Genomic DNA, 10,754 nt, shown 5'->3' on the forward strand with positions numbered 1-10,754 from the left:
TCAGAGTTTATTTTTTTTTAATATATACTAAAATATATATATATATGTATAATTGTTGCATAATCTAACTTTCGACTTAATATGTTACATTTTACGTGTACGACCATGTGTGTGTATAACTATTTGCGTTTTATCAGTTGCTTGGCGAACAAAAATCAACCAAATATCAATAGCAAACAATCGTTGTTTGAGGATCAGTCTAGCTAATTAATCAATTGATGAATAGGGTCGATGATCGATTTACATTGACGTGAATGCATTTTAAACACTGAAAGGCGGATCGTTTACCATTTAAATAGCAAATCAAATATTTAACTATTAAATTACTGTGTAAAACCTAATAACGTATAATATATTTCTGCGTGTAAATTGAACTAAAAGTTTAACTAATTAACTAATTTAGCGAATCGATTTTTGTTGAGAGAGAGAGAGAGAGAAAGAGCGCTAGTACACACACAAAACTAATTTCCTTTGACTTAGAATGAGCTAATTGCATTGAGATTAAGCGAATGAGATGTATTTAAGTAAGTATAAGGCATGGAACACATGAGAAACGGATGAGTTTCGGCGTTTCAGATCAATTCAATGATAATGATGGCAATCAATTTCTCAATTTCCGCCTGCACCTGTTCCCCAAACTGATGATGATATCAGCTTCTCCTTCATCGCTATCACCATTCACTATCACTATCACCATCACTATCAATCCAACCAAATCAAAATATATAGTCACGCAAGAAATGCCTTCATCCAGATCACATTAGAATACACATCCCAAGAATATTTACGCTGTACTTTGCTTCGATTCTCAACCACCTCCAATAATTGCATTGAACTCTAATCGAAATACTTATACAGATATATACATTACAGATATATAAATATATATATATACATATATATTATATACCGAGTTGACATTGGAAAACAGAAAACAGTTAGTTTTAGTGATCTATGCACGTATCGCAACAATACCAAGATTAATGAAATCATAGCTAAAAGAAACAAATCAAGGATGAGCGGCAGTCTAGAAGGGAAACTTAGCTTTTATAAAAAAGACGGAAAAATGGAAACAACTTACTCAACTAATTGAGAGATACACCACATACACATATATATATATATAGCGTTTTTTTTAATCCGCCACCAAAACTATATAGTTATTGACAAAGGTGATGAGGAGAGGCACGTTTAAGTTTCAAAGTTTCTGTTCTCTATATGTATGGTTAAAATTGTTAATGTTGTTGTACCGCAAATGCATACTTAGTTAGTGCCGAGTGAAATGGGGATTCCCCCAAATCCGATTTCATTGCAATAGTCTCGAGTATTGAACGCAAGAGCACCAACACCAACACCAAAGAATGACTGTATACACTCAGAAAACCAATCGGTCGAAAGCATGTCCAACAAGTACGGAAATTTCCTTCTAAAATAACGCAATTGAAAACTACATTTAATGTTGTTAGCCTATGATATGAACAAATGTTTTTGATGGACGATAGCATTTCAGGTATAATTTTAGTATGACATTTGGAAATGCGAAAAATATTTATTTCAATTGTTAATATCAAAATATTCCTAGGTCAACCATTAACTTTTAATAATTCTTTTAAATATAGTTTAATTACCAAAGGAACTATACATTTTAAGCCATTAAACGTAGGGCAATATTCAGATACGTTTCTGAAATAAATTAATTGTACATTTTGGAGTCTTAAGGCGATTTGCATTCCGAGTGTATCAAATGCCATGGTAAAGTAAAAGCTATAAAGCTAAGAAGTATTCATAATTCTACACAATGTATGATGTATGATGTATGACTAACGATACATTTGCTTAGTTCCCTCGACAATGAAAGTAACTACCGCATGAGGCATAGGCAAAACTTCCTGGCACATAGTAAAAGTAAATAAATGAATAGAGCGGCTAGGGAGATGAGTAGATTTTGATAATACGTCAAGTCAGACCATACCAACATACTTATGGGAACTATTAAAAAGCATTAAAACGTTCAATATAACGCATAATACCCAGACAAAAGCAGAATCAAAAGTGCGGGAACGAGACGGCTGCATGGTACATATATACATATATAAGACATTTCGCCTCTTAAAGCAATTATAAAGATAACAAATGAGTAACGTTTATTATATTATTAAATTATACATACATATACATACTATATAAACGGAATAAAATAAATCAGCAACAAACTTTCCATTTTATGGCGGTCGTTCATTTAACTTTGTATCATTGGGAGTTAGCATTTTCGATCATTTTTCCTTTTTAATTTGTCAGGCGTCTAAGATCACAGTTCTTTAAGTTTGGCGCCCAATTTTGAATCCGCTTTTAGTTTTTGGGGAATCCCTGCTGGAAAATCAAATCCAGGAACATATTTTCCTTGTATTGGAGTGAGCGAGAGGCAAGAGCGCAAGCAAAAAATACCAGAAATCAATGTGAGTATTCTTTAAACTGTGCGATTGCACATTTGAATTGCATTATTTTTAAGCCGCTGTGATGGCTGTCAAATTGCTAAATATTTAATATATAAATTTACCAACTACTGCCATAATCTTATTTAAATTGTTTTGTGTAAATCTCGTGCAAGTAAATTTATGATACATTATGATACATGCCTTTTGTTGGATCTGATTAAATAAACTGGCTAAGTAAAAGTAAACATTTTTAATTCTTAAATCTATGAAATCTAGTATCTGAACGGATCTGGTATTTATTTTCGGTGTTTTGTACGCTTTATCGCAACGCCGATAGTATCGAATACAAATCTATTTTTGTTCAACTCTAGGGAGTGAAGAGGAGTTTTTGTACAGCAGTATAGCTAAATTATAAGTCTAAAAAGTCGGTAGCGGCAAACCGTTTGGCCAAACTAAATTGCGAGTTCAAATTGAGAGCTAAATACCTAACAATCGGCAAACGGAGCGGCGAAAAACGTAAGCGAGAGAGCGGCGCAGAGAGCAGTGTTCCCGCCCGCGTGTTGTGAGAGTGTGTGTGTGTGGAAGAGGAAAGTGTGTGATGTGATTAAGTCCAATCGCTGTCCGGCGGTCCAAATGCGAAAATAAACCGAAAAAGAATCAATTAACAGTAGTGCTTGATAGAGGGCTCAGAAATTGATGTGCATTATTTTGTTTTGTTTCATCGAGCAGAGGCGCTGCAAGCAGTGATATAAAACCGAATCACAACCAACACCCAAAAAGGCAACCTGGTCGCGTCATCAGTGGAAGTGGAAAGGCAGTTGCCGCAGCAGAAGCAACGGGAGAAGCAGTGGTTTTCCAGCTCTGGTTTTGAGTCCTTCAAGCATGGACAGCAAGGGTCGAAATGTTATCGTCTGTGATAACGGCACTGGGGTAAGATAACGGGGAAAACCACCCGCACCACCCACATCGCCCACACCCCCCACAAGCGGAGAAAACAGAGCGCACACACCTACACCTACACTGCCACCATCAACATCGACTGGTGTGTGTGACACACATTTCGAGAGTTCTTTGCTGCGCTTCTTTCGTTTTCTTCTTCTTGCGGACTAAGCAGCGCTTCTGCTGCTGCCGCTAAATCCACTGCTTGCCGGCTAGCGGGCGTTGACGTTGCGGCTAGCCAAGCAGTTGCAGCAGTTGCAATTAAGCGATTGCCTCTTCCTCTCATACTCATTCATATTCCGCTTCCTCCTCCTCTTCTTCTTCTTCATGCTCTGCGCGCTTGACTAACCAGTGGATTACTCACGATTCCAGCGTTACTCAGTATCTCCCACACCTATTTGTCGAAAACAGCGACACCAGCACACCAACACTTCCATATAATTTCCAACATTCAGTTCTTATCGCAAGGCGCAGAATTTTTGTTTTGTGATAACGGTCCGATTTCGATAAGCGTTCGATAAACCACAGCAGTAAAAGCGCAAAGAAATGCTACACTGAGGAAAACGATATGGCTTTTCTTACACAAAATAATTGATAATAATTATTTATTTTTATTGTGTTAAACTTTTAACACATTCATGTTATTTTAATGCGTTCCTACATATATAAATAATATAGAATTTTCTTTACAACATATTTTCATATACTAATGACATCTCCATTTATTTTTCAGTTCGTTAAGTGCGGATATGCCGGCAGCAATTTTCCCACCCACATTTTCCCCTCGATGGTGGGACGACCCATGATTCGGGCGGTTAACAAAATCGGCGATATCGAAGTCAAGGTATGATCCATCGTACTTACCAGTTGAAGTATCTAAATCTAAAATTAATCAACAACATGATGAGATAGTACAACCATACACTACACACATTTAATTGTGCACAGGCCATCAAATACACGAATATACATTTATTATATCATTTTTTTCGATGTAACTACTCCATGACTAGTTAAACGGCAAGAAATACATTTAGCGCATAGAAGTTCACTATCCACCAACCACCACCCAGCATATTTTTCACCCCCACCCCATCTGATTTTGGAGTGAAACTGCTCTATTTCCTATACTGTCTATTAGTGTGGCATATCTACTTAGTTCTATATCATTTGTTTTCGATCTACCCCAATCACATATCATTTCATTTACCATCTTGATTTCATCACGGGTTCACTTATCCCAACATTGCATTTGTGCTTGAGTTGCATTGATCTCGGTGTGTGGGTCCTCATATTTTACATGCATACGATATATACATACATAAATATTATGGTAATATATTATGGTAAAAGTTGGTCCGTGGATATCTGATTTTGACCCAGGTTTAGGCGTAGCTCAAAGATCTGTGGATATGGAGGCTGAACCCCGAGGACATTAAGCTTTTTTGAGTGCATCTACCTCCTGTTGTATAGATCTTTCTTAGAAGTTCTTTAGTTTAGACAGAAGAAACATCGAAATCATAAAGAACACATCTTGAATAGCAAAAACAAACGATACAAAAAATATATATTTTTAAAATTGTAATCTTTCTGTTCTTTTTAATATTCTTATACATTTTTCTGTTCTTTTTTTACATATTTTTTTGAAAACAAATATTTTGCAGGATTTACATGTCGATGTAAGTCAAGTTTGTATAGTTTAAAAAAAAAAAAAACCAAAAAACCGAAAAACCAAAATCCAAACTACCACTATGAATTCTAATCACCAAGTAAACATCAAATAATAAAAATTTGTATACGATTATTGACACAATACGAAAAAAACCAAAACAACACACGCTTGACAAAGTATTGCGAAATTTTCTTGAAGTTGAAGCTGCGCACTTAGGATTTAATTAATTCATTAAATTAACTGTTAACTGTTCACATTTTTCACTAGTTGTTTGCCTTGAATATTTTCCCAACTATATTACGGCCCTGCCCAACTATCTTGTTGCTTCCTTTTGGCCACCATCTATAATTGTACTCCATACACAAAAAAAATATAACAAAAATACAAATCTATTAATTCTCAAATCGGATCAATCTGAGGCGTGTTTAAAACCGAATTCAACTCGAAACTGTTTAGTTCAATTACAAATTTACGTAAATATAATTTTTGTTATTTAACTTTTACTCCTTTGTTTTTATAACAAAACAATATGTATATTTTTTTTTGTTTCCCAGCTTACACCCTTTGGTTTTTTGTACATATGTATCTTATGGCTACCAAAATTCAGTTGTTCCTCGTTTTACTTGTGATTTGCCCATTTGAAATGGTTAAGTTCTCGTCTGCATGATGTCCTGTGTCTGCTTAAGTCCAATTTAATCCCCAGTTTGTTTTGCACGCCTTTGTGTTCGCCAGTGCTTGGGAAAGGGAAGTCCTTTTCCGGAGCCACTCGCTTACTGATGCCTCTTGTTGATCGTTGATTGTTTAGCCTAGTTTAGTTGCGTTCTTGTAGTGTGCTCGCTGTTATTGTGCCTACCACCTGTGAATGTTCCCCAGACTAACCATCCCAGCCTCTAAACAAAAACCCAACCAATCCAATCCGAATCCCAATGGCTGCCCATTGACCAAGCCACGGACACTAACGCTGCGTCCTCTGACGAACGAATTTACAGGATCTGATGGTCGGCGACGAGGCCTCACAGCTGCGATCCCTGCTAGAGGTCTCCTATCCGATGGAGAACGGCGTGGTGCGCAACTGGGACGACATGTGCCACGTGTGGGACTACACGTTCGGTCCCAAAAAGATGGACATCGATCCGACGAATACAAAAATCCTGCTGACAGAGCCGCCCATGAATCCCACAAAAAATCGCGAGAAGATGATTGAGGTGAGTCATTCCATATTTTCAAAATCCAACATCAAACTTACATCGTTTCATTCACAGGTGATGTTCGAGAAATACGGCTTCGATTCCGCGTACATTGCCATCCAGGCCGTGCTGACGCTATATGCCCAGGGTCTGATCTCCGGCGTGGTGATCGATTCCGGCGATGGTGTGACGCATATATGTCCCGTCTACGAGGAGTTTGCCCTGCCCCATCTGACGCGTCGATTGGACATTGCCGGTCGGGATATCACTCGCTATTTGATTAAGGTTGGCTTGCTCACAATAGCATTTTGCAAACTGTGACTTATACTTTCACGTCTATGATCATCAGTTACTGTTACTACGTGGCTACGCTTTCAATCATTCCGCCGACTTCGAAACGGTGCGCATCATGAAGGAGAAGCTCTGCTACATCGGCTACGACATCGAAATGGAGCAGCGATTGGCCCTGGAGACGACGGTGCTGGTGGAGTCCTACACGCTACCCGATGGCCGTGTAATCAAGGTCGGCGGCGAGAGATTCGAGGCGCCAGAGGCTCTATTCCAGCCGCATTTAATCAACGTCGAGGGACCGGGCATTGCGGAACTGGCCTTCAACACCATTCAGGCGGCAGACATCGACATCCGGCCCGAGCTCTACAAGCACATAGTCCTCTCCGGCGGCTCCACCATGTATCCGGGTCTTCCCAGTCGGCTGGAGCGAGAGATCAAGCAGCTGTACCTGGAGCGGGTACTCAAGAACGATACGGAAAAGCTGGCGGTAAGTATTGCTGGAGGATTCGCGTGTTAACAAGTGAATCGATTCACATCTATTGCTTTGCAGAAATTCAAAATACGCATTGAGGATCCGCCGCGACGCAAGGACATGGTCTTCATCGGCGGCGCTGTTCTGGCGGAGGTGACGAAGGATCGCGACGGCTTCTGGATGTCCAAGCAGGAGTACCAGGAACAGGGCCTCAAAGTATTGCAAAAGCTGCAGAAGATCAGTCACTAGAGGCGATGGCGGCGGAGTCAGTGTGTGTGCGGACCGTGAGAAATAGGATAAAAAAGTGATACATTTCTTTTCTCTATTTTGTATAAGTTGAAACTTTTCAGATTTACGTGATATATCTGTCTATATGTGTTTTTTTTTGTGTGCCTGTGCGAGTGGGCGTGTCTGTTGAGCAGGTTTGGTCCACTTGTCTTTAGATTACCATAAATCGCAGACATGCCGTCACTGGTCGATTCCCCCGTACAATAAATTGTAATATTTCATTGGCCGCGAGCTGAGCGCTAAAAGTGTAATTCGATAGTCGCCTAATTTGTGTAACCACCTTGCATTAGTATGTTTAATTGATTATGATTACGTTTAAAATTCAATCCAAAAATCCCCTTTTCTTTGATGAATACATATATATATATATATACATATATAAATTCAATGCACCCAAGAGTGCGGCGATATTTTTGTAAACGCAAAATGTTTCATTTCCAGCGAGTATTTCACATTAAGTATTAACTAGGCCAAGTCTGCTTGTAGCAGCAATTAAAATCGTGTGTGTTTAAGACAGAGAAGGAAATATTACTAGAAAGTTGCATAGCACAGAAGGAGAAAGCGCGAGTTCGGTCGGAGTTATCCAGCTTTCGTTAACTAAATACACTGATTGATTCACTCGACCCTAAACTAACCACATCTGGCTCATCTCCAACTAGTTAAAGATAATGACAAAGGTACAGATACAGATATAGATACCGATACCGATACAGATACAGATAGCTACTGCCCAAGCCAGTCAGTCACAAGATTACGCATTTACGTTGCCCCATAATCGAAAGTACCATCAGCCGAAGTGTTTAATTTGATTTCATTTCCTCACCTGCCTTTTCTAGTTAGTTGCAATTTGATGATTGTTTGGGGCAAAGCGGACAAAGCAACGCTACGCTACACATGCGAAACTATCGGCATTTGAATAGTATGCATATATATGTGTGATCCATATATATCCCTATATGTAAAATGAATGTGGAATGCCAATTATCTAAGTGAATGCAATAAACATAATTATGTATGATGTATACTGTAGTCTAAAGCTAAATCGCATACGACTTTTTTATGGTTTTTTTTTGTACCAACTTAAAACAAAACATGAATCACAATAAAAACAAGAAACAAACCCAATCTTCAGTGTTTTACGACCGTTTGACTTCCAAGTTCCCACAGCCAAGTGTCGCAATTTATTGCCCACGATCAAAATGTTATTTTAACAACGTTCTCATTGGCCTTCTTTGTGGCCGTAATCAGTAGCAAATTGTTTAGAGCCCATCTAAACAAAGTGCAATATAATGCAGCACATCGAAATAAGAACAAACAAAGGAAATTCCCAACTAAATTAAATCAGCAGGAGCGGATCTGCACAGTATGGGGTTTCAAATCTTAGACCAATTGAAAAGTGTTTGCTTAGGCGTTAGTTTCCAGTGACCCATCCTATAGATTTGCTAAGTTAATATGCTTATCACCACCTTCAACGATAAGCTGCACTCAATTGAATTGGAAATTCGCTCCAAGACCTTTACATTTACAAACCTCCAACCTGATTTATTAATATTATTCACACCTTCGCTTCGCACCTGAGGCCGTCGCCTGATAAGCGCAAATCAAACCGTCTGCCCGATGGCCAGATAACGCCTCTTTGTGATCCGCGATCCACTCGGCTCTCGGACGCGCTGGAGTGGTCAGGCCAGTTGGTGCAACGACGCAGCATGGGCAATGTGAAAAATATCGGACGGCAGTTGGTGGCGTTGGCAGTGCTGTTGGTACTGGGACTCCAAGGAGTCAGCTCGGAGTATGGCGACCTGGCCGGCGATTGGCTGGTGGATTTTGGTAGAGATGAGCTTAATTTTTGGGAGGATTCCACTTGGCTCATCGACTTGCAGATATACAATGTGATGCCCAAGGACTCGTCGCTGGACTACCACTTTGTGGTGTACTCCAAGGACGATCGGAGGGCAACGGCGCCAGCGCTTGAGATCAAGAAGGAGGATTTCGATCTGCTGGGCAGCTGGCGGGGAGCGCTGTACGTGAGTGGAGTTCGATTTGGATACAGTGCGCTGGAGGTGGAACTGAAGTGCGGCGCACTGACGGAGGCCTATCCAAGTCCGCTGCCAATTACCGTGCTCAGAACACAAGTGGTGGACGAGCGCGTGACCACCTATGTGTCCGCCGCCTTGGCACTGCTGATGTTCCTCAATCTGGGAACGGTATTGGACATGCAACGGCTGGCGGGGATCATCTGCCGACCGGTGGGGCCCGTGGTGGGTGTGGTCAGTCGATTTGTGCTGATGCCCGCCCTGGGATTCGGACTGGGTCGTGCTCTGTGGCCCGGTAGTTGGCCACTGCAGCTGGCCCTCTTCTACACGGCACTGGCGCCCAGTGGCGGACTGGCCAATGTGTGCGCCGTCTTCCTCAAGGGAAACATCAATCTTTCCGTGGCCACCACCACGATCAATAGCCTGCTGGCCCTGGCCCTGCTCCCACTTTGGATACTGGTTCTGGGCCGCATACTCTACGAGGACGATGAGCTGACTGTGCCGTTTGGCCAGCTTTCCGGCGGAGCAGCTGCCCTGGTGGCCTGTCTGGCCATCGGCGTGCTGCTGCGACTCTGCGTTCCGCGGACCACGAGGTTCATCTTCCGCTTCCTGAAGCCGCTGTCCGTCGTACTCAGCTTGTGTCTCGTCGGCCTGACGGTGGGCCTCAACGCGTTCGTCTTCGACGAGTTCACCTGGCAGGTGAGTGCGGCTGCCCGTTGCAAGATGCAATTTAATGGGCAACAACTATGTTTGATCTGCTTCCCTGTAGGTTCTTGTGGCTGCCGTGTGTCTGCCCCTCGCCGGCTACCTTGCCACCTATCTGCTGTCCAAGATCCTCTGCCGTTCGCCCACCGACGCGCTAACTTTGTCCATCGAGGCCAGCGTGCTGAACATGACCATGCCCATTGTGCTGCTGCAGTCCAGTCAGCTGCAGCAGCCGCAGCTGGATCTCGTCCTGGTCGTGCCCATTGCCTCCGCGCTCATCTCCCTCGTCCTGGTCGTGCTGTACTATGGCATTCGGCGCTGCCTGGGCTGCAATAGGCAGCAGGATGCGGATGGCTTCGATCACAAGAAGCTGATAGCAGAGCAAGAAGGCGACGTCTAAGCCATAGGTTAACATAATACTTTTTTTTCACGTAAAGTTATGGAAATAGCTTTATATATTTTATCTGTATGTATAGATCGAACGATTTAAGCTTAAGATTGCAAATATATATCATTGCAAATTTAAATGTAAGGATATAGTTTGCTTTTACTCATTTCAAAAGCGCGCCAAAGTGTATTTCCGCTTTGCCGAGATTGGCATCATTGCATCACTCTGCTGGGCAGCATTGGCCAATTGATGAGCGCGGGAAAATCAAATCCGCCCGATTCTAATGTAGTTTCGTGTGTGCGTGTGCGTCGTTACATGCAAATTTTGGTTTCAAGCCAGCTTGG

The 10,754-nt window shown here is 41.5% G+C and overlaps 2 protein-coding genes across 3 annotated transcripts; both read left to right on the top strand.

The window, feature by feature from the left end:
• Nucleotides 1-2,795: 2,795 nt before the first annotated feature.
• On the top strand, nt 2,796-7,359 carry LOC122625152 (actin-related protein 2). Of its 2 annotated transcripts, XM_043805092.1 has the most exons (8): nt 2,796-2,951; nt 3,165-3,365; nt 4,108-4,218; nt 5,039-5,053; nt 6,036-6,251; nt 6,309-6,518; nt 6,583-7,011; nt 7,075-7,359. In XM_043805092.1, the coding sequence occupies exons 2-8, from the start codon at nt 3,318-3,320 to the stop codon at nt 7,243-7,245; spliced, it is 1,200 nt and encodes a 399-aa protein (XP_043661027.1). In that variant the 5' UTR covers nt 2,796-2,951; nt 3,165-3,317; the 3' UTR covers nt 7,246-7,359. The 2 variants fall into 2 exon arrangements, with proteins under 2 accessions (XP_043661027.1, XP_043661028.1); XM_043805093.1 differs by lacking the exon at nt 5,039-5,053.
• Nucleotides 7,360-8,951: 1,592 nt separating this feature from the next.
• LOC122624396 (sodium/bile acid cotransporter) lies at nt 8,952-10,549 on the top strand. The gene is made up of 2 exons (XM_043803917.1): nt 8,952-10,016; nt 10,087-10,549. Exons 1-2 carry the CDS (start codon nt 8,991-8,993, stop codon nt 10,420-10,422), a joined length of 1,362 nt encoding a protein of 453 aa, XP_043659852.1. The 5' UTR covers nt 8,952-8,990; the 3' UTR covers nt 10,423-10,549.
• Nucleotides 10,550-10,754: the final 205 nt, after the last annotated feature.

Source organism: Drosophila teissieri, chromosome X, assembly GCF_016746235.2.
Source record: "Drosophila teissieri strain GT53w chromosome X, Prin_Dtei_1.1, whole genome shotgun sequence".
Lineage (NCBI taxonomy): Eukaryota > Metazoa > Arthropoda > Insecta > Diptera > Drosophilidae > Drosophila > Drosophila teissieri.